Source organism: Lycium barbarum, chromosome 10 (genome assembly GCF_019175385.1).
Source record: "Lycium barbarum isolate Lr01 chromosome 10, ASM1917538v2, whole genome shotgun sequence".
NCBI classification, from domain to species: Eukaryota; Viridiplantae; Streptophyta; class Magnoliopsida; order Solanales; family Solanaceae; genus Lycium; species Lycium barbarum.
Window position 1 is genome coordinate 6,036,297 of NC_083346.1, and position 24,310 is coordinate 6,060,606.

The window sequence follows — 24,310 nt, forward strand, 5'->3', positions numbered from 1 at the left end:
GAGTCTCCTTCCACCTGCGTCCTAGGGTTTTGTTGCACACCACCTATTTTGCCTTCCTTGGGTGTTGTCGCTAGTATCAACTCCACTGCTTGCCTGATGTCCTCAGTTCGATCCTTGGTAGCGTCTTTCCGTGGTCGACCTCTTCCCATTTCGACGGGCGCAAGTTAGCACACGCCTATCGTGCGCCAAAACAGAAAGATGTTATTTTTGCCTTAAGTGTTAGGTTTTTCAAAGAACTAAGTTAAAACTTTTGTGCGGAAAAGCGAAATGCTTACTATTATGAGTTTTTGTTTTTTTTCATTTTTAGAACTCAAACTTAAAACTTCTAAGTGAATGAATCTAATTTATTCCATCCTATGCATATAAAGGATATAAAGTCAACGGAATTCAACATCTATTATACATAAAAAATAATTATAAATTTATATATACAAGGTAATTTTGTGCTGAAAAAGGTTTGAGTGAATGCCCTGACCATTACATGGCTCCGCCCCTGAATATAACATCATACTTGATCAAATATGATCAATTAATAACGAGCCATGGGCGGAGCCACCTTAGGCGAAGGGTGATCAGGTGTACACCCTTCGCCTAAAAAACATGTGGCGTACATACGTTAAATGTTAACTATTATAGATATATATTTAATTTTGCATACCCTTAACGCAAGTGAGAATCAAATTTGCACACCCTTCGCTAAATTCCTGACTCCGCCACTATAACGAGCCATTCAGTTTAGATGCAAAAATCACCTCTCAAGAACCTTGGCCGTCAAAATATGCACTAGAGGAATGTAAAAACTTATCCGAATCGAGTATTTACATCAAATTAATATCATAATTATTTTTTTTTTTTTTTTTACATATTTTGATTTGGTGTAAGAAGAATGCATGAGGTTTCCCATTGTTTTTCATACAGGTGGCGTGGTGTCACCCTGATTTCCTGTCCGTCACGTAGGACCCGTTGCCAACTCTGGTAAGCCTCTAATAGCCGTTCATCTTCACTTCTTTACTCCTATCAACGCTCTACAAATCTGATTACTCATTCGGATGACCCCTTGATTACGTGGCACGTGCCCACCACATCACCGTGACTCAAAAGCCACTATAAAATCGCTCACTTAAGAGATAATTTGAAGAACAAAAGTAATTTTTAAGAGAAACTAACGAGAATATGTCTTCGTCGATAGTGCAAAGCAATAGTAATAGTAGTAATCATCATGAAGATGGAAATGAACGGCTTGATTCTGATCACCATAGCCATGATCCTACGGCTCATAATTATATCTCCCTCCCTTCTGAAACTTTTCTTCAAGCTGCCATCTCTCTCAAAGATCAGGTATATATCATGAGTTAATTAGAACTTTTTAATAATTAATCTGTTGTTAAATAGGATTAGCAACGGATTTTCTCATTTAACTACCAAATATGTACGTTGTTACTGATTAGCAAGTCATTATAGTTTACTAGTAACTGATCATTTGAGCTATTTATAACTCCACTGTGTAGTACTTTTGAGTTTGAAATTGGCTATATTTTGCTAAATCCTTATAGCAGATTTCTTTTTTCTCAATTATGAACATTGAGAAAATTTAGTTTTCCTGGAAAACGAACCAAATTCAAGGAGATAGAAAACGCTCTTTCATGTTTGTTTTTGCCGGAAAATCTCCCGAAAAACTTCATAGTACTGAATATTTTGAGAACTGTATCCATTTTCCTGACAAGACTCTGAGAAAACAGTTACTCCTAGGTTCTATCCGAAAAAGTGAATCCAGGCATATAATTTTAAAAAAATAATTTATATATTTAAAAATTACTAGAAACTATATTGTAACCGACAATAGTTAATAATTTAAAATATTTAAAAGTCATTAATAAATGAAAAAAATTATTTAATTCTCGACATTTGAACTGTATCACATAAATTAAGAAAGGTATAAGAAATATTCTAGGGTACTTTTGCATAATGGACGGCGTATTTTAGCCGTGTAATGCTGAATTTGGTGTGAATTCAGGTAGTAGAAATGACGTGGAAAGGAAAGGGAAGGAGTGCCAGCGCCGTTACAGATCCAACGATGTATATTGGTCTGCTAGGAACGGCGTTTACTTGCTTGAGGTCTTACGAAGCCACCGGTGATCGGAAAGACTTGGAATTGTGCTCTGATATAGTTGACGCGTGTGCCGACCTTGCACGCACCCTCACCAGGTTCTTACTTAGGCCCGTTTAGATAAGTTTAGATATTTTAAGTTGTAATTCTTTTTTATAGAGGTAAAAATTTCACAAATTGTAAAAATTATAAAAACATTTTAAATTCTTATACAATTTCACCAAAGGAGCAAATCATAGTTTATAATAAAATTAGTACACTATCAGAAGATTTTTTTTTAAAATATAACATCAATTAATCAAATTTTACTTTAATAAAATTGAAAATTTAACATGAATAGTAATTTAATAATTATTTAATATAATCTTTTCACGTAAATTAAATATTGGTAGATATAAATGAAGGTTGGTGGAAGTAACGAAATTGGTAAATAATTGATGAGAGTAATTGTTAAAAATATTTTATCAATTTATGGATTTTTTTTATAAATATTAATTTATGGGTTAAATTTTATATTTAAAAAAGTTGAAACCATAGTTTCAAATCCCAAATCATACTTTTTGAATGATTTGGGTTCAAATCATGACTGAAAATTGATGACCAAATACTGATTTGAAATTATGATTTGAAAATTGATGGCCAAACACATACTTACTTTTTATTTTCCTTTCTTTTAATCAGTTTAATCCTCACATGGAATTTAATGGATTTGGATTTAATACTAATACGGAATTTAATGAGTTAATTGGACTTAAGAACTTCATTTGGTGCTCTAGAATTGAGTACTCCCCCACACATCCCAATTTATGTGGTACTTTTTGGCACAATTTTTTTTTAGATTTGTATGTGATATAATTTAAGTAGACCCGGAATTTAAGATAAAAAGGAATGTATTTGAAACTTGTGGTTTAGAATAAGTCATTAGATATATGTATGGTTGCAAACTATTTTATTAAGGGTAAAATAAGAAGTTTTGAATTAAATCATTTTTAAATATAAAAATATACCATTATCGACGCACAAAGAAAATATTTTATTGCGAATGAACAAGATATTGAGGAATTGTCGATACGTAAAATCAGAATTATTGATATGGGCCTTTTTCACATAAAAGGAGAATCTTGTGTTCCAATAGAAGCAGAAGTGATTATTTTTTTGACCGACTTTTGTAAATATTTTGAATTATCAATTAACGTGACTTACCCTACTTTTTACGTTGTTTTTAAATATTTTATGTCAAAAAACTTAAAAAATTCATTGTCCGAATACACGGGTAAAATTAATAGGTTTGACTCTCGAAATCTGAATTATTCCACATAAATTAAGATAAAGGGAGTACTCTCTCAATTTCAAATTATTTATCATTTTTTTTGTTTGCAATGATAAAATTCTACCGAAAATAAAATAGAAAAAAATTAATTGTGGCTTGAACTAAACGACAAATAATTTAAGATTTTTTTTTTATAACACATATAATTTGAGAGAGAGGAAGCATCTTTTAAAATGATTACCTATATTTGTTAGAGCGAATAATGCTAGGGACGGACGGAAAGGCTGAATTCAGAATTTCCACCGAGCTTTCAGGCTTATTAATGATGATGACTCGATAGCTACAAAGCATGCTAGGAAAAATTGTACCTCTTTTTTTGTCCCTGTTGTTTTTTTTTTTTTTGGTCTGTGTATTTATATTTGCTGGTCCAAACATGCACCACGAGGTCGTTTGATGCACGGTATAAGATGAGGTATTTTATCACTAATTTTAAAATTAATTTTCTATCATATTTGATAGAAAGTATAAATTTATTTTAAGATTAATTTATACTTTCTATCAAATAGAATATAAATAAGGTTCAAACTTAATGGTAAATATTATATCTTATCCATTAATCTTGGGGTTATTTTATCTCAACTCTCAAGTGGTATAAATTAATCTCAGAATTATGAGATTATAATTTCAGGATAATTCAATTCGCGTAGCAACCGACCCCAAGCAGTCAAGTGTTTTTTCAAACAAAGTCATGAGACAATTTAATTAAAATGAAATAGTGCTACTGTTTACTTTGTCTAGAAGATACTGATGACTGGTCGGTAGATGAGTATAGTCTATTTTTGTAGTCACCGAACAATTGGGTCATATAATTTTATAGAGGTCTCCACCGTTTTTTTCTTTTCCAATTATTACGTTCAAAAGAATCACGACTTGGATGTTACTCATGCTAATTTTGTCTTGCAAGAACTGTCGCCATCACTCTCTAGAACTTTTAAATCGGATACCTCCATCTTAAGATATCTCAAAAAAATTGAAGTAGGATATGTGTAACGTGGAGAAATCAAGTCTACACCTTTGTGGAACTTTCCCTCCATCCCGTCTCAAGTTATGTGGTGGACTTTTATTGGGCACAAAATTTAAGTAAGAAAGAAGGATGTTTGAAATTTGTCTTAAAAAATAAGTCATTGGTAATTGTGTGAGATATATCTTATTAAGTATATAATGGAAAGATTAGCATTAAATTGTCTTTTTGAATATATAAATGCATCATTTTTTTTTTTGTGATAACCTAAAATGAAGATTGTACCACAAAGATTGGGACAGAGGGAGAAGTACAATTTAATGGAATGCAGAATGATATGGTACCAGTGTCATATGTGGGCTTGATCTTTTGATCTTTGGGAGCCCACTAGTTATAGGAATCGATTCTAGTCGTGAGTTTGAAGCTATAGTTTTAGTCTCCCGAATTGTTTTACTAATCTTTATTTTGGGGTCATTAAATGTCTAATAGTTCAAATATTTCTTATCTTTGTACCTTTTTTGGGACCAGGCATGTGACGTTTCTGTGTGGAAGAGGAGGGGTATATGCTCTTGGTGCTGTTGCTGCCAACTATTGTGGGGACCAACCCAAACGTGACTTGTATTTGAACCATTTCCTTGAGGTACCAGCACAATTCAATTATGATTGTCCTTTTTCCTTAGATTCGTGGAAAGATAATTGAGCTTACCAAACATGTCTTTATGAAGTGCTTTATTCCTTTTTAAACATATCCATCTGGTATTTCATTGATTTCATATTATGGGGAGACTGGAGAGTAAATGGCATGTAACTGACGATATATAGAGTTGTTTGGTGACTGCTAATTTGATACCAAATTGTTCAGAGACATATTGGAACATATTATTATTGCTAATTTTATACCAAAAGTTTGTGAAAGGTGTGATATCCTACTTGTTGGAGTAGTGTCCACTGTGTAGAATTATTTCTTAGCCATGGTGATGATTTAGCGTAGCCCTGATAATTGTTTGCTTAGCAGTGTTATCAAAAGCGAAAAGCGCAAAAACGCTCTAAGGTCAGCTGGGGCTTTAAGCGCAAAGCGCAAATAAAACGCGGGCTTTAATGAAAAAAGGCGCAATGGTGCAAAAATACAGCTATATGTATGTTTAGTCCAAGACAAATAATAATAAGCATGAATAACAAATATCCAGACAAAGAAACTGTAAAAACATTACGATAAAGTGAAATATCAATTATCTAGTATCACCTCTTCAAGAGAGACTCATTAGCAAGGAAAAGTATGTCTTAGAGCCTTGATGATGACACTGAAGCGCAGAAAAAGCGAGGCGAAGCGCTCAACATGATTTGAGCCTCGCTTCAGGGCTTAAGCGCGCCTTTGACAACACTGTTGCGTAGATATTATGCTGGTAACACTGGACCTGTTTCTTGCTTATGGAAAAACAAGAAGAGGAAAAAACATTTGACCTGGTGATGAAGAAATTATTTGCTAGATACATGCTGGCGATATAGTGTTTCATACCTGCTTGTGTTTTCAGTTAAACAAATTTGTTGCAAATCATGGAGAATCCGTAACATTAGCACTTGTTTGTCCTCCTGTGTGAAACCACATATTGTCATGGTGATAGGTTCAGCCTCTAATGCAACGATGAATCTCATGATGTTGTTTTTCATTGCATTAGCCTCTACATTATCTACGTCCAGATGCCCCTCTTTTACTGTAGTAGTTTCACTCAACCTTGACTCCATGCAATGTCTAAATCTCTTTCTTATTTATTACTTTCAGGTAGCACAAGAGAGAGCCCTTCCAGTTGGACCTGAAGATGGAGGTTTTGGAATGTCATATGACCTCCTTTATGGACGGGCTGGTTTCTTGTGGGCAGCATTGTTTATGAGGAAGTACTTGGGAGAGGAGGCAGTGCCAGACGATTATCTCATGCCTGTAGTTGAAGCAATATTAGCAGGAGGGAGAGCAGGGGCATCTGATAACCCAGCCTGCCCGCTGATGTATAGATGGCACGGGACAAGGTATTGGGGCGCTGCTCACGGCCTTTCTGGTATTCTGCACGTATTACTTCATTTTCCGCTCTCTCAAGAAGATATTGAAGATGTTAAGGAAACCTTGAGGTACATGATGAGCAACAGGTTTCCCCACAGTGGTAATTATCCTGTCAGTGAAGGGAATCCAAGAGACAAGCTGGTCCAATGGTCCCATGGTGCCACAGGTGTTACCATTACTATGTGCAAAGTATCTGAGGTTAGTACCTGTTAGAGTGAGGCAATGAGCTTTCTGGTTATTCCCTGGACTTATAATGAGTGGCGTATTCAAAGAAAATAAGAAATAACTATAACAATGTTAAGCATGTTCCTATTCCCTGTTCTTGTGTTCAAACTGGGATTTTCCAGACTTCTCCAAACCAATACTTGGATTTCTATTAAGGTTTTTAATTTGAAAAGGTGGAGAAGCATCCGATCTCTTTGGGCTGATCCGAGCCAGGGACGTAGCTAGATAGATACAAGGGAGCTTAATTAAATTTCATGTCAGAAACTTATGCTGTGGACCAGTTTTGTATGCATATATAGTATTGAATTCCATATATAAAAGGGCAAAGTAAGCCTTAAAGATGATTGGAAGTTTGTTTAGGTCATAAGTTGGATTTCTAAGTGTGATATTCTTGCATTTTTCTGAATCCTCTTCTTAGAATTTCTGCTTCTATTAATTTGACCGTGCTGAAGGCCCCGAAAAGGAAAAAACAGAGAGTATCATATATTTAAAATATAGTAAACAAAGTTGTGAGGATGAGCAATGACCTTAAACTTTTTCTCCTCTGCTGCAGGTACTGTCAAATGATAGGGAATTCCGTGATGCTGCCATAGAAGGCGGAGAGGTGGTGTGGAAAAGCGGGTTTGTCAAGAAAGTGGGACTTGCAGATGGTGCCTCGGGAAATGCTTACGCCTTCCTCTCCTTATATCGGCTAACTGGGGAAAGCATATATGAAGAAAGAGCAAGAGCTTTTGCAAGTTGCTTATATCACAATGCAAGAACGATCATGAACGAAAGACATAATAATGAAGCAGATCATACGTACTCCCTTTTCCAAGGATTAGGTGGCGTTGCTTGCTTCCTGTTCGACTTGCTTGCGCCGAATAATTCCAGGTTCCCAGGATACGAACTTTGAGGGTGGAAGGTGTACTCTCTTGCTTAACTGGTGTGACAAAATACTAGTACCACTATGCGACACGAATCTGGTATATATTTGATGTTTATGTACCACTTCCTTAAGAATTAGCGTTCCTTTTTTACGACCTGTTTTACCTGCTTCCGTGAGTCCTCCTTCATCTTTGGTTTATTTGTCTTTACAATACTTGCATGAAATTACGCGAGCTTCTGAATAGAAAGAGTAATATTACTTTTGAATTCTTTGAATCCTTAGGAGAAAGGTGGCGAACATGGATTATTATGTGGTTAATGCGAACTTTGAACTACTAATAATCTTTAAAAATTTGAATCTGAATTATCAAAGAAAATATTGTACCGAACAATGAGACTTTTTTCTCTTCTTTTGCGCCATCCCATTCCTAATGACCTTCCAGCTTTTCTACAAGTCAATGTAAACTCTAGGAATATGAGCAATTTTCCAGTAATCCCCACTTTGACTGTCCTTAAGCTGCACAGTTGCTAACAACTTTTCAGAAATTTCTTCAAGTGAAAGATACTGAAGCTTGCTCAAATGCTCAATCCCAAAAGGCAACTGCTCCATTAATCCACAGTTGCGCACTCGAAGCTCTTCAAGAAAAGGCATTGCACCCTCTTCCACTTTCATCTTTCTCAAATTTGTAGAGTGCCAAATACATAATTCTTTCAGTTTCTTGAATCCGCATGCTCTGAACCTCAATTCTTCGCCTTCATATGCCCGGTCCAGCACAAGTTTTACAAGGTTGGGCAAATCTTGAAGAGTGTCTAGTGCATTGTGCATTAGCTTGCTCCATTTTAAAACAACTGCGGCTAATGCTTGAAGAGAGGCTACCCATTGCGGAAACCTCTCTAAATGCCCTTCGAAAACTATTGTTCGGAGGGATGAGTGTGTGGAAGAAAGGGGATAGTGCAAATCAATAATTTCACTCACCCCATAAGATGAGATAGATAGTTGCTGAAGATTTATCAACTTGTCAAGGGAAGAACAAAAATCCCTCCCATGTTTTCTTCTCAGCTTCGCAATGTGTAACATTCTTAGTCTTGTTAAATTTCCCAATTCTATAACTGTGCTTGTAGTGGCCTTTATAGAATTCACCATTTCTAAGGACACAAGGGTCCCTATCTTCTTGGGAGCTTTAAAACCATGCAAAAAACCAGCACCGCGTCGATGAATGAAGATATGGCGAAGACATTGAAGCTTTAGTATCTCAACCGGCAATTTTCTTACCAATGTCTCCCTTAGGTCCAAGAACTCAAGGTTCTCAAGCTTCTCTATTGATCCTGTCAGATGTTTTATCTTAGTTCTCCTCAAGTTGAGAAACTTGAGATGAAACAATTCAAAGACTTCTTCTGGGATTTTCACCAATGGGGCTCCTGTTAAGTCTAACACCTTGAGTAGCTTAAAACTGCCAGATAACAACTTCAACAAGAATGAATTAGAGATGGATTCCGATGATCCGAGCGTTATCAGAGAGTGAAGATGCTTGAACTGATCAATGTCTTGTATATCACTCGCCAATTGAGCATGGATTACTAAATGTCTGACTTTGTGACCCCTTCTTGTAATTTCTTGACCATCTGCTATAGTTGCTGTGACCCTTTCCTCTGGCTTAGAAAGAATGAATTCATACCACAAGTTATGGATAGTGAATGAGTCCAATCTTCCATCAGAGTACCTTTCAGCAACTTGGATCAATCTTCTGTTTGCAAGTTCATTGAGATAGCTCTCAGCAACTTGTGCAATTGCCTTTCCTTCTCTTTCGAGGACGAGTCCTTCTGCTGCCAACAGTCGAATCAGTCTCATCTTATCGATGACATGATATTTTGGGATTATTCTCAGATAAGTGAAACAAGATTTGAGATAGAAAGGCAAATCTTGATAACATAGATTGAGTATCCTTTTCATGTGCTCAAATTCACTATAACTACCTTGTAACTTGTCAACAAGGCTGTCATGAAACATCTCCCACACCTCTGTTTTGTTCCCTTTAGTAGCCAGTGCACCAGCAATCACCAAAATCGCCATTGGTAAACCATTGCATTTTTCTATGATGTCTTTGGTGATTTGCACTAAATGTGGAGGACAGAGTGGGCTGCCTGGGAATGTCTCTCTGCAGAAAAGAATCCAAGATTCTTCTTCAGACAAAGGCTTCATATCATAGAAATGACTACGACCACCAGTTTCTGCACGAATGATATGGCATAGTTCAGTAAAACGCGATATGATTATGACCCTGCTGCCACAGTTTTCGATAGGAAATGCACGTTTGAGAGCCCTCCATGTGCTAATATCAGGGACATCATCAAGGACAACAAAGTACCTTGATGACTCAAAGACTTGTTGAATGAACTCTGCCAGCATGTTGGTATTCATGGCTTCAATTGCTCGACGGGATTGGTCATCTTTTGGAGTAATCATGCTCTTCAATAGCTCCTTAACATCAGAAAACCTTGGAATCTCAATCCACAGTGTATTATTGAAATGATTCTTTACTGCTGCATCATCAAAGATTTTCTTTATTAGGGTGGTTTTCCCTATACCTCTCGTTCCAACTACACACTGCAATTTCCATTCTGAATCATCAGAAAGGACCCAATCATTTAATACCGATTTATCATTTTCAATGCCTACCAGATCTGCATCATCATCAAGAATCACGTCTTCATGGTTATTACACCATGAAATGTTGTTCTTTTCATCATATTTCTGAAGAAATGTTATATGTCCTTCAGAAATAATGGCGATTTGGGCCTTGACGCCTTCCAACAACATTGAAAGATTATCATTTTGAGCTTCAAATAACTTATGAGATGTTAATGAATGATGGGGTTTTCTCCATGGCCGTGATCCCTTTTCTTGAAAATTGCTGCACGTGACGACATGTGTTTCAAGAATATCTTGGACATCATGTGTAAGATCTTGTACTTGCTTGATCCATAGTTGTAATTCAGCATCTTCTTCTTCTTTTGCATCAGCTGTCCTTGAGAAAGTCCTCATTTGTTCAAATGCATCCCTGATGTGAACAATTTCCTCTTGAATACCTTCAGGAAAATTTTGTCCCCCATTAAGTAAGGACGAAAGTTGATGTACCAAAAAAGCTACAGCACTCTCTGCCATTTTTCACTCAATAAATGTTTTTATGCAGGGAATGTTGATATAATTAATAGTCTTTCCTGATCGGAGCAAACTTTGAAACTGATTCATAGACTGGAAACGTTCTGCTAATGATTATTGAAAATTGCAAGCTTAAGAAATATTTTACTACCAGTTATTAGTAGTAGTTTACGACTACTAGTTGGGATACTTCTTTTTCTATTCATGTTATATGGGCTGACTTTTGAGCACACTTAACGTGGCCAGCAATTTAGAGGTTGTTTTGTTGATTATTGGTGGCCATTATGAACTTTGGATGGTCAACTTGAATGTTACATTGAATTTTCCCATAACTCAATCTCTTTTGTTTATTTTGAAATAACACAAACGAGCATAAGCTATTTCTTATAAATATGCTTTCAAGAAATGGTTGGAGGACACCATCCAACTGACCTGCAAATAAAGAATGATGGTTCCTACATTTTATACCCTAGTTATAAAAGGAAAAAACAGGAATTGTTGCTATTTAATTTAATTTTTGAACAAAGTTGTGAGATGTGATGAGTGCTGACAATCTATTCAAGTTTTCTGGTATATAATATGTCAAAATGGGAAAGTAAGAGTAACTCATAAATTTAATGTGTTTTGTATAACTACCACCTCACAACAAAAATGTGCATGGAAATACACATACAAACACACACATTCTATTTGTTATGCTAGTGTTATGAAGGATTCAGATACATTTCTGCTAGCATTATTTTTGTAGCTTCTCTTTCTTGAGTGTCCTGTACTTGGCAACAGATTCATCATAATCTGGGAGCTTAGGATGGACAGGACTTTTCAAAGATGATTCTTTTCCAGGGTCTTGAACTGGAAATGAATTCGACAGAATTTCAGTTGGCATACTCATGGTCCTTGAATAAGAGTGCTGATTTTCTTTTCTTGGCCTTAAATCAAGTCATTGCTGATGATGAGAAAGTGAAAGAGCAATATTCTTAACAATTAAAAGGATCCCCTGCATCCTTTATACAAGTGTGCTCAATTGGTGATGAAAAATCAACAGATATAATACTTGCTTTTGTCGCGATGTTGGAATTTTTTTCTCCGTCTTTCTTGTAACCAGTTTGTACATAGTCAATAGTTTTATTTTCCTGGAGTTTTGTTACGTAGAAAATAGGATGGTTTAGAGATCTTTACACAAATAACAGGTATACTGTTTACTTTTACTAGTCCATATACATAAATTATATACTAATTATACATGGTTATACACATATTATAGATGCATTGTACATATACCAGCCGGCTATTTTAAGTTTATGCGCTTGAATAAGAAGCAGGATGTGCATATGCCGTTTATTTATTTTCTCTGTTGTTTCTTGTTTGACGCATAATTTTGATAGACTGCACAACATAATATGATGTTTGGGGATGGGCTTTCAGTGTTTGGTTCGATATTTTCAAAATTCTGGATCAGTAGTTCGATAATCCGTAATTGAAAGTAAATATCAAATACCAAAGTTTTAAAGTTTTGTTCGGTAAATTAGACTTTAGGATTTGGTATTAAAGTTTTCAGTGTTACCATTCAAGAGAGCAACTATTATGGAACGGACAACAATAACACGAATTTGGTATTTTAAATCACAAGAAAAGTCGCAATTTAACGAATCCGCATAAAAAATTCCTCATGTTAAATACAGTATCTGGATTGATAAGTACAACCAAACTAGTCAAAGAAGCTTTACTGCACTCCCAGCAAGTATGATCTGAAATATATCAAAAGAAAAGTGTGATTTGCTCTACAATCAAGAAGTTATAATATGCATCAACCACACAACCCCCCCCCCCCCCCCCCCCTAAAGTCGTGTTTTTTTCTTCGTAACAGCAAAGTCATCAACTTTTCATATATCATTTTAAAAGTCATTCAATTAATATTTAACCAACAAAATATGACATGATAGTTAATTTAGTGCATGTAGATTTTCTCTTCTTTTTTTTTTTAGTTTGCATGGCAATAAGATCGGATTTGACCCAACCCAAACCCATAACCCAAATTAATCCTTATCAACCCTATTCTCTCTTATTAAAATAAAAGTTCCACTCTCTTTAAAAAAAAAAAAAACGGCTCATAAATTGTACTCCTATCATATAAGCAACACTAATAATTATTCAGAAGAACATCCTCATGAATCTATTTTGCAAGCTATAATGTATTTAACCAAGCTATTAAACCTTAAGAACGCAAAGACTTGATTGATGCTAACATTTATTATTATGCTCGTCATGAAGCTTTTTATATATTGCAGATTTGCAGGTGTTAATCAAGGATGTAGTGCACACCGTATTTCTACATCACAGTTCCCATAATTCTGGTAACCTAAATGGTTATTAGGCACACTCTGTCTTACACCATAGTGTTTTGTAACATTCCTATGAAGGAGAGAATATTCTGTTTAATCAATTTAATAATTTAACAAAGTAACCTATTTAAACCCCAGAAACTGGAATCCGTTTCTTCATGTATTTCTCTAACCTAGGCTACAACAACATATCTAGTGAAATTTCACAATATGAGATTTGGGGAGGGTAAAGTGTACGCAAACCACATCACTGTCTCGGAAGGTATGGAGAATGTTTTCGAAAGACCTTCGGCTCAAGAGAAAGCATGGCAAAAAAGGTCAGATAAGGATAAGCAATCAAAGCAGTATAGAAATGAAATAATGAAAGCGAAAAACCATGATAAAACAGTCTTGAAAAGAAAAGGAACAACAACTATCACAAATAAATTAAATAATTGAAATACAAGAAATAACAAATAGTAGCATAAAACAAATGACAAGAAATTACTGGGCAAAACTGCAACTGTTAATACAAAAGGGTAAACGGGATTACCTACTACCCTTTTACCCTAATATGCGTCATTCATAACTTTCCATTTAAGAACATGTCCTCGGTAAGCTGGCACTGCGTCATGTACTAACTAACCTAGGGTATATTTTCAAAGACTACAAATCCAAATGATGGAATTTGATCTTATTTTATTTTAGAATAGTAATATGTGTTAGCATCGATCCAGTTTTTGCATTCTTAAGGGTTAATAGTCTAGTTAAATACGTTATAGCTTGCGAAATAAATACATCAAGGTGCTCCTATTTTGATTAAATATAAGTGATGCCAATATATTATAGGAGTACGATTTATGGGTCAGAAGGAATGACCAAACTTCAGGAAGTATATTTACGTTATGTCGTTAAAAAAAATCCACATGTACTTCGCCTAAGAGAAAGAAAAAAAGACGACACGATTTTAATGGAATGATGGGCCAATTATTTTCTAGAGAGTGCAACACTATTTTAATTAAGAGAGAATAGGGTTAATTTGGGTTATGGGTTAGGGTCGGGTTGGGTCTTATTGTCATGTAGACTGAGAAAAGAAAAAGAGAAAGTCTATGTGGATTAAATTAAATGTCATGTCATATTTTGCTGGTCAAATATTAATTGGATGACTTTTAAAGTGATAAAGAAAAAGTTGGGTGACCTTATTGTTATTAAAAAAAATGACTTTTTGGGAGATCATTACCCATAATTGGGTGACTTTCTGTGTTACTACCTCTCTTCTTTTTCTTTCACATATACAAAACTTAGCTTTAACTTGTACCTATGGACCTGTGTCCCGTATATGACATAAACTGACAGCCTTTGTTTACTAAATAATTCGGTATCCGTATATACTAAGTTACTAACTATACTAATATCATGTATCGAGCTCGAATAAGAATACTGTAATTCTAAAATTTTACTCCCGAATACTATAGTCATTACTGAAGTACCGAATGCCGAATTAGCGAAATTACCAGTTCGATTCAGTAATTCGATTTTTGATCATTTATGCTCAACCCTGATCATAACAGACTAGATCCAATAATTTGGACCGTTAGATTGCTCTATCATCTCATACATACAAATTAGGACAAAACATAAATTGTTGTGCCCGTGCTTGCCAAATGCATTTCTTATAACCCTGGTGTCTAGGACAGCTCCCCAGATACTTCCTGGACATTAAATTCCTTCTAAATTTTATATTTCTTGTTTCCCCCGAATTAAAGGTGGTTGTCTGATTTTAACAATTATGTCAATAACAGAAAATTGCTGGTATGAGGTATCTAGTAGCTGACATTACATGTTTTCAAAAATTAAGAGCATTCAAAAAGGTTCCAAGGGAAGTGCTGGAGATGTAAATGCTGATATAGGTACTTTTTATAAGAACAAGAATAGAGCACAAAAGAAAAAAAAGGTTAGGATCTTACTTGTTAGAGTGTGTTGAGGCTCTGATACCATATAAGAACAAGAATAGAGCACAAAAGACTTGTGTTCATTTATTGAATCAATGCAACCTTTATATACAAGAAGGAATAAGCACTTCCTAAACTAACTCCCTTTGAAAGAGGAGGACTAAACTACTTGTTAAGCTAACTCCTAGAAAAGGGAGATTTGATTGAGAAGATAAAAGACAACAAACTCCTAATGACTAGCTAAAAAAGTGGTCAACTCAGTTCTGATCAGCAGGTAATATGTGCTCCAATACTTTTTAACGTTGGTGTTCGACTTTTTAGGTAATATTTCACCTTTTATGTTAGGGCAGGCCTAATTTTTTCCTTTGTAGATATCATCAGGTTCTTGCAGAAGTAGTTCTTACTGATAGGATTGATAGTAACAATTTCTCAAGGCTAAAGTTCCCTTTACAATTATGAATTTAAGAAACAATTTCTATTTATCAAAATAGTAAAGATTCTTGAGTACCATTTAAAGACTTGTTGGTTACTTTTTCTCCACTCAATTACCTTAAAGTTTAATCAAGAGGAATCGCCTGTGGGATCGACCAACAAATGATAGGCCAGAGAGATTAATCAAGATTTGCTGATATGAAAGTTTACACATGGATAAGACATTCGATACAATATTTCTGAGACTTTAGTAAGTGGAATTATAACTCAAATGTCCAAGAAATAAGGGATTTGTTGATACGTAAGTTTACACAAGAGTTAGACATTCCAAAACAAATCTTTCTGAGCCTTTAGCGAGTGGCCTCCTAATCCAAATGCCCCTGAAATTAGACATATGTTGATATGATAAGTTTTACACATAAGAAATTCCATACAAATATTTCTGAGCCGTTAGAAAGAGTTCCTCTCGAGTGCTGGGGCTGCTGCGATATTCTTCATTTGCTCCTGCACGCTTCTGCCCACTGCCCTTTTTTTATGGGAGAGTTCCATTTCTTCCTTCCCTAAAACACAATGGATTGTGTCCAGTAGTTTTCCATGAAATGGAGCAAAATATGATGTGACTTTGGGGGATCTTATCATCATTTGATGTGAAAATCTTCAGCAATTTGAATTGACAAGATCTAGGATCATAACTTTGTTTCATATCATCTGGAAGCAGAATACAGGTGATGGGATCATAAATGTGCTAGGATGAGAAATTTTAAATCTAGAATGAGGAGTACAGAGTAAAATCTTGAACTATTAGTATCCTTAGAGAGTTTGAATCTGAATTATGACAGAAAAATATGTTACTAATCAATGAGACTTTGTTTCTCTTCTCTTCAACTTTCCAGTTTTCTACAAGTCTACTACGTGAACTCTTGGAATATGAGTGATTTTCCAGTAGTCTCCACTTAGACTGTTTTTAAGCTGCACAGTCATCAACATCTTTTCATAAATATTCTGAAGCACAAGACTTTGAAGCTTGATCAAATGCTAAATCCCAAAGGGCAACTCCTCCATTAGCATACAATTGCAGAGTTGAAGCACCTCAAGAGAAGGCATTGCACTTTATTCTACTTTAATCATTCTCAGTTTTGTACAGTGCAAAATATATAAATCTCTCAGTTTCTTAAATCCACCCGTCCTGAATCTCAATTCTTCTCCTTCGTAGGACAACTTTAGCACAAGGTTTACAAGGCTGTGTAAATCTTGAAGACTTTCTAGTGCATTGTCCTCTAGCTTGCCCAATTTTAAATGAACTGTGGCTAAGGCTTGAAGAGATTTTACCCATATTAGAAGCCTCTCCAAACGCCCTTCAAAGATTAATGTTCGAAGGGATGAATGTGTAGAACGAAGGGGATAGTGCAAATCAATAATGACACTCGCCCCATAAGATGAGATAGATAGTTGTTAAAGATTTATCAACTTGTCAAGGAAAGAACAAAGACCCCTCCCATGTTTTCTTCTCAGATTCGCGATGCCTAACATTCTTAGTCTTGTTAAGTTCCCTAATTCAATCAATGTGCTTGTAGTGGCATTTACAAGATTCAGCACTTCTAAGGACAGAAGGGTCCCTATCTTCTTAGGAGCATCAAAACCATGCAAAAAACCAGCACCAGAGCTATAAATGAGGACAAAACGAAGATATTGAAGCCTTAGAATCTCAATAGGAAATTTGTTTACTGATGTCCCCCTTAGGTCCAAGAATTCGAGGCTCTCAAGCTTCCCTATTGATCCTGCAAGATGTTTTGTCTTAGTGCTCCTCAAGTTCAAAAACTTGAGATGTACTAATTCAAAGACTTCTTCTGGTATTTTCACTAATGGAGCTCCGGTAAGTCTAAGATCTTGAGTAGCTTGAAACTGCCACATAACAGCTTTAACAAGAATGAGTTAGTGACATAATATGATGACCCGAACACCATTAGAGATTGAAGATGCTTAAACCGACTAATATCTTGTATATCGCTAGCCAGTTGATCAACGATTATTAGATGTCTGACTTGGGGAGGCCTTCTAGTTTCTTCCCCATTAGCTATAGTTGCAAGGACCCTTTCCCATGATTTAGAAAGAATGAGTTCATACCATAGGTTATGGATGCTGAATGTCGCTAACCTTCCATCTGGGTACTTTTTAGAAACTTGGATCAAGCTTCTGTTTGCAAGTTCATTGAGATAGCTTCCAGCAACCTGTGCAATTGATTTTCCTTCTCGTTCAAGGACAAGTCCTTCTGCTGCCCACATTGGAGTCAGTCTCATCATATTAATGACATGATATTTCGGGATTATGCTCAGATATGTGAAACAAGACTTGAGATGGAGATGTGATGAAATATCCTCCATAGCTGTTCAACAACCTTCTAAATTGAAAGAGACGGACACAACATATTCATGTTAAGTTGACACACGCTTAACATTTTTTGGACAAAACATATTTGGGCCTTCTGAAATTTTACACATTATTGGGCTCATATTAATCTTGGGCCTCCGGTACACACAAACTGAATTACTTTCTCTTCAGCCCAACAATGTGACACATAGTATAATTAGGATACACTCTACCATACAATATAATATGGCACTTGAATGAGACAAAGTTAGTTAGGATAATTTGCAGATTTATTTTATTTATTTACATTGCTTGTACAGTATAGAATTTATATTTCTAGTCCCTAGTTTAGTAGCATAAATAGATACAACAGTGTATACAACAGAGGTGGAAAATATACAAGAGAAAATTTTCAGTTGTGTTGTTTAAATTCTCTCATTTCTTCATGGTATCAGAGCAAGCTCTAGTATAGACTTGTTCTTCAACTTTTTTCTCTCTTTTCCAACTTCAAAATGGGAGAAAACTCTTCCTCCAGTCAGATCTCAAGTGGATCTGCTGAGAAAACAGCATCTGATGTTGTTCCTCCCAATCACCCCTATTATTTGAACCCCTCAGATTCACCCGGAATGAATTTGTTGAATGTGAGTTTTGATGGATCAAGTTATGGCAACTGGAAAAGGGGAATGTTGATTTCACTATCAGCCAAAAACAAATTGTGTTTTATAAATGAAAAATCTGAAATTCCAGATGAAAACTCACCCTTTTTTAACCAGTGGAGAAGATGCAATGACATGGTCATTGCATGGCTGTTGAACTCTTTGACGAAAGATATTTCAGAAAGTCTATTGTATTCACAGACAGCTTCAGATCTGTGGCATGAATTGGAGGAGAGATATGATCAGCCAGATGGTTCAAAATTATTTCAAATACAGAGGGACTTAAACAACATTGCACAAGGTACAAGTGATGTTGCAAACTATTTCAATAAATTAAAAAAGTTGTGGGATCAACAGAGAGTTCTCAACACATTTATGAACTGTACCTGTGATTGCAAGTATGGAGCAAAAGAACATAATCACAAAATGAATGAGGACATCAAACTCATGCAATTTCTCATGGGTTTGAATGCAGCATATTCAACAATTAGGGCAAATATCCTAATGATGAAACCATTACCCAACACAAGTCAGGCTTACTCAATCTTGCTAAATCAAGAATCACAAAGGGAGGTGCATTTTGGGAACTTCTCTACACCTGAATCATCTGCTTTTAGTGTCAACAAATGGAATGATCCTAGGAACTTTAATTCTAAGAAGGAGAATCCACAGCCTTTTTACCAACAGTCCTCTAATCCCAGGAATTTTCAGAATACAAGCTCTGGTAACAACTTGTTCTGCACCTATTGTAAGAAGACAAATCATACTAGACAATGCTGCTATAGATTAATAGGGTACCCCTCGGATTTCAAGTTCACAAACAAGCAAAAGAAGCCTTTCAACAATGCCAAAGCAAATGCAACTACTGCAGTTGAGGACATGAGTTCAGGACCTATTTCTACTTTACAAGAAAAAAATGCCATTATCAGTGATGTTCAGGGAACTAGAATGAATGGGCACAAGAAACCTACTGGTTTTAATATTCAGGATTTTTCTAAGGAACAATGTGAACAACTCATTCATATGTTCAGATCAGTACAGAATGGAACTGGTACAGAGGAACAACACAGTGCAAATATGGCTGGTATTTCTGCTTTTTTTTTCAGCCTACACTTCCTATCTCATAAAATTCCAATCAAGCCCCTGGATAATAGATACAAGGGCTTCACATCACATGAGTTTTGACAAAACAGTTTTTCACAATTTCAAATCACTGCCCAGTCCTATTTCTGTCACTTTACCAAATTCTTACAAGGTCACAGTCAAATATGTTGGAGATGTTAGTCTAACAGAACATATTACTTTATTTAATGTCTTCTATGTGCCTTCTTTTAAGCATAATCTCTTCTTTGTGAGTCAGTTTGTGCAGGAAACTGAGTTAGAAATTCTTTTCACTAAAATAGGGTGTTTCATACAGGGCCATACAATGCAGAGGAGACAGATTTTTGGTGAAGCTGTTAGAGGTCTATATTTACTGAAGAATGACACATCTACGTTTACATCCAGTCTTTCCAAACCCCCTAGTCTCTTTAAATAGCAAATCTAGTTCATTTTCTGCCAATAGTCTTGTAGTTTCTGGTGTTGAGTCTTTGCCTTGCTTGCCAAGTACTATTTCAAATGAATGTACTCCTAATTCCATTAATGAAATGAATTTCAGTTCAGCAAACACTTCTTCTAACAGACTTTGGCACTTTAGATTAGGTCATTTACCTTATGCTTCATTAAAAAATGTGCATGGTATTAATTTGCAACAGTCCAAGTACCATGATTTTCCCTGTGATGTATGTCCTATGGCTAGACAATCCAAGTTACCATTTCCTACCAGTATCATTACTTCACATGACTGATTTGACATGATTCATATAGACACATGGGGACCCTACAAAACTCCAACCTATAAAGGGGAGAAATACTTTCTTACTATTGTTGATGATTTTTCTAGAACAACTTGGACTTATCTCTTGTCTACAAAATCAAATGCTTTCCCAATTTTGAAGTTATTTTTAGCCTATGTTGAGAGACAATTTGGGAAGAAAGTTAAACTTGTGAGATCAGACAATAACTATGAATTGGGGTCTGGGACTTTGCCTACATATTTCTTTTCTTCTCAAGGGATTGTGCACCAAACATCCTGTGTTGCTACCCCACGACAAAATGGGGTAGCTGAGAGGAAACACAGGCACCTTCTAGAGATATGTAAGGCACTTATGTATCAATCTCATTTAAAACCATGCTACCGGGGGGAAGCCCTGTTAACATTCTCCCTTCCACTGTTCTTAATCATCTCATACAATATGAGAAACTCTTCCACAAGCCCCCCAGTTACACACATTTAAAAACCTTCGGTTGCCTAATTTTTGTGTCAACATTGTCTAAAAATATAGACAAACTATCTCCAAGGGCTATCCCTGGAGTATTTCTGGGTTACCCATTTGGCAAAACGGGGTATAAAGTGCTCAATCTTATTACCAAACAAGTCATTGTTAGTAGAGATGTAAAGTTTTATGAATACATCTTTCCTTTTGCTCACACTGTGCCTATGTCACAACTGTTTCCTGGTTCTTTTAAGTCTAATGTTTCCATTCCTCTTGATCCTACTGTCTATTCCCCTACTTCACCTACTGATTTTTCTAATTCATCTCAATCACCAGATGATCCCAACAATTCTTCCCCTCTTAGCAGTTTCTAGTCCCTCTCATTATTCAGCCCAATCTCCTCATAATTCACTACATCATTCTCCTTCTAACTCACCAAGTACTCCTGCCCCTACAGTGGATGTGTCATCTACAGTACAAGACTTACGCAGAACAACCAGAAAGTCTGTTTTTCCCTCTCATTTGTCTAATTTTATATGTGACAATGCTTTTTCAGTCATTTCCCCTAACCCATCTACTTTACCCCTGCATTCTTTTTCCTTTGCACTTCTAAGCATAGAAAACCAACAAAATTTTACATTCCATCGAGCATATCACAGAACCAGTCACTTACCAACAGGCCATGTGCCATCCAGGTTGGAAACTTGCCATGGATGATGAAATCCGAGCTCTTATTTCTAATTCTACATGGGACGAGGTACTCCTGCCCCCAGGTAAGAAACCTTTACCCTGCAAATGGGTATACAAGGTAAAATTGAAGTCAAATGGTGAATTGGAACGATTGAAAGCTCGTTTAGTTGTGCGAGGTGATATACAACGCGAAGGGGTCGATTATACAGAAACATACTCACCTGTTGTTAAGATGACCACAATTCGGTGCATCCTTGCAGTTGCAGTAAAAGAATCCTGGCCACTTTTTCAACTGGACGTGAACAACGCCTTTTTACACGGCGATTTAGATGAAGAAGTATTCATGCGCTACCCTCCTAGCATGACACCACCTTCTCCCTCATATGTGGTCCGTTTACGGAAATCCTTGTACGGGCTCATACAGGCATCGCGCCAGTGGTATGCAAGGTTATCTTCAGCCTTGGGAACTCGGGGTTTCATTTCGTTTTTGAACGACTATTCTCTTTTTTATAAGTCTTCTGGGAATCTTGTCACAATCATTGCAGTATATGTTGACGATATACTCTTAATTGGGAACAATCAACAAGAAATTAGTGAGCTTAAGGTCTTTCTCAACAATGAATTCAAAATCAGAGATTTAGGTGTTGCCAGTTATTTTCTTGGTATGGAATTGTTACACTTACCAGATGGATTGCTTGTGACTCAACGGAAATTCGCCATGGATCTTCTTTTGGAATATCCCGATCTTTCTTCCCACCCTGCTTCCACTCCCTTGGACCCTACTCTCAAACTCACCATAACTTCCGGTCAACCACTACCAAATCCCACTTTCTACCGTCGACTATTGGGTCAACTCAACTTCCTCACGCACACTCGTCCTTATCTTGCTTTTGCAGTCGAAACTCTCAACCAGTATATGCAACAGCCTCACACTGGTCACCTTCAGGCAGCCTTCCATACCCTTCGCTATCTCCGTAAAGATCCAAGCTTGGGCCTTTTTATGAATTCTTCTCCTTCTCTTCATGTACTTGGGTTCTGTGATGCCGATTGGGCCTCGTGCTCCGACTCTAGACGCTCCGTCAACGGCTTCTACATCAGTCTCGGAGACTCACCAGTGTCTTGGAAATCCAAGAAACAACCAGTCGTTTCTCTTTCCTCAACAGAATCTGAATACTGCTCTATGCGTCGTTTAGTAGCCGAGATCTCTTGGATCGTTCGTCTTCTCTCAGATCTCACTGTCTCACCTTCTCTTCCTGTTCCTCTACACTGCGACAATAGATCCGCCATACATATTGCAAAAACCCCGTATTTCACGAACGCACCAAGCACATCGAGCTTGATTGTCACTTCGTTCGTGAAAAACTCCTTGGTGGCCTTATCTCTCTCTCTCTTTTCTACCTTCCTCTTCCCAAATCGCAGATCTGTTCACCAAGGCTCTCGCCGGTCCTCTTCATCGTCATTTTTTTGTCAAGTTGGGTATACGATCACCGGATACCAACTTGAGGGAGGCTGATGAAATATCCTCCATAGCTGTTCAACAACCTTCTAAATTGAAAGAGACGGACACAACATATTCACGTTAAGTTGACACACGCTTAACAAGTTTTGGACAAAACATATTTGGGCTTCTGAAATTTTACACATTATTGGGCTCATATTAATCTTGGGCCTCCGGTACACACAAAATGAATTACTTTCTCTTCAGCCCAACAATGTGACACATAGTATAATTAGGATACACTCTACCATACAATATAATATGACACTTGAATGAGACAAATTTAGTTAGGATAATTTGCAGATTTATTTTATTTATTTACATTGCTTGTACAGTATATAATTTACATTTACAGTCCCTAGTTTAGTAGCATAAATAGATACAACAGTGTATACAACAGAGGTGGAAAATATACAAGAGAAAATTTCCAGTTGTGTTGTTTAAATTCTCTCATTTCTTCAAGATGCAAGTCTTGATAACATAGATTGAGTAGTCTTTTCATGTGGTCGACTTCGCTATAACCACCTTGTAACTTGTCAACAAGGCTTCCATGAAACAACTCCCATGCCTTCATTTTGTTCCATTTAGTAGCTAGTGCACCAGCAATCACCAAAATCGCCAGTGGCAAACCATTGCATTTTTCTATGTCTCTTTGGAGATTTGCACCAAAGATGGAGAGTAGGTTACCTGAGAATGCCTTTATGTAGAAAAGAATTCGAGATTCATCTTCAGGCAAAGGCTTCATACTATAGATATGGCTATGATCACCAATCTCCGCACAAATGGTGTGGCATATTTTAGCAAAACGTGATATGATGATGACCCTGCTTCCGCGGTTTTCAATAGGAAGTACATATTTTGAAAGCCCTCCATGTGTCAATATTAGGGTCATCAAGGACTACAAAGTACCTTGATGACTCAAAGACCTGTTGAATGAACTGTGCCAACATGTAAGCATCCATGGCTTCAAGTGCTCGACGGGTGTGGTCATCTTGTGGATCAAGTATGTTTGTGAATAGATCATTAATGTTAGAAAACCTTGGAATCTCAATCCACAGTGTATGATTGAAATGCTTCTTCACTGTTGGATCATCAAAGATTTTCTTGACTAGGGTAGTTTTCCCTATACCTTTTGTTCCAACTACACAAAGCAATTCCCATTCTGGATCATCAGAAAGAACCCAATCAAGTAGTACTGATTTACGATATTCAATGCCTACAAGATCTACATCATCATCAAGAAGTACTTCTTCATGTTTATTACATCGTGTAGTAATGTTGCTACTCTCAACACTCGCTGTAACACCATATTTCTGAAGAAATGTTGCATGTCCTCCAGAAATGATGACGATACGAGCCTTCATGCCTTCCAACAT

General features: G+C 36.4%; 2 protein-coding genes and 1 pseudogene across 4 annotated transcripts; 1 reads left to right on the top strand and 2 right to left on the bottom strand.

Moving 5' to 3' along the window:
- Positions 1 to 1,126: 1,126 nt before the first annotated feature.
- Positions 1,127 to 12,021, top strand: LOC132612633 (lanC-like protein GCL1). Of its 3 annotated transcripts, none has more exons than XR_009571938.1 (6): positions 1,127 to 1,338; positions 2,015 to 2,205; positions 4,927 to 5,038; positions 6,179 to 6,649; positions 7,230 to 7,641; positions 11,487 to 12,021. XR_009571938.1 is itself a non-coding variant. In XM_060326748.1 (5 exons), the coding sequence occupies exons 1-5, from the start codon at positions 1,174 to 1,176 to the stop codon at positions 7,569 to 7,571; spliced, it is 1,281 nt and encodes a 426-aa protein (XP_060182731.1). In that variant the 5' UTR covers positions 1,127 to 1,173; the 3' UTR covers positions 7,572 to 7,810. The 3 variants fall into 3 exon arrangements, 1 of the variants encoding a protein (XP_060182731.1); XR_009571939.1 differs by lacking the exon at positions 11,487 to 12,021 and adding an exon at positions 10,735 to 11,035; XM_060326748.1 differs by lacking the exon at positions 11,487 to 12,021 and having other exon boundaries at positions 7,230 to 7,810.
- LOC132612651 (disease resistance protein RPM1-like) lies at positions 8,438 to 10,706 on the bottom strand. The gene is made up of 2 exons (XM_060326766.1): positions 8,520 to 10,706; positions 8,438 to 8,455 (listed from the first exon to the last, which is right to left on the bottom strand). The coding sequence occupies exons 1-2, from the start codon at positions 10,704 to 10,706 to the stop codon at positions 8,438 to 8,440; spliced, it is 2,205 nt and encodes a 734-aa protein (XP_060182749.1).
- On the bottom strand, positions 11,440 to 24,310 carry LOC132612652 (disease resistance protein RPM1-like; annotated as a pseudogene).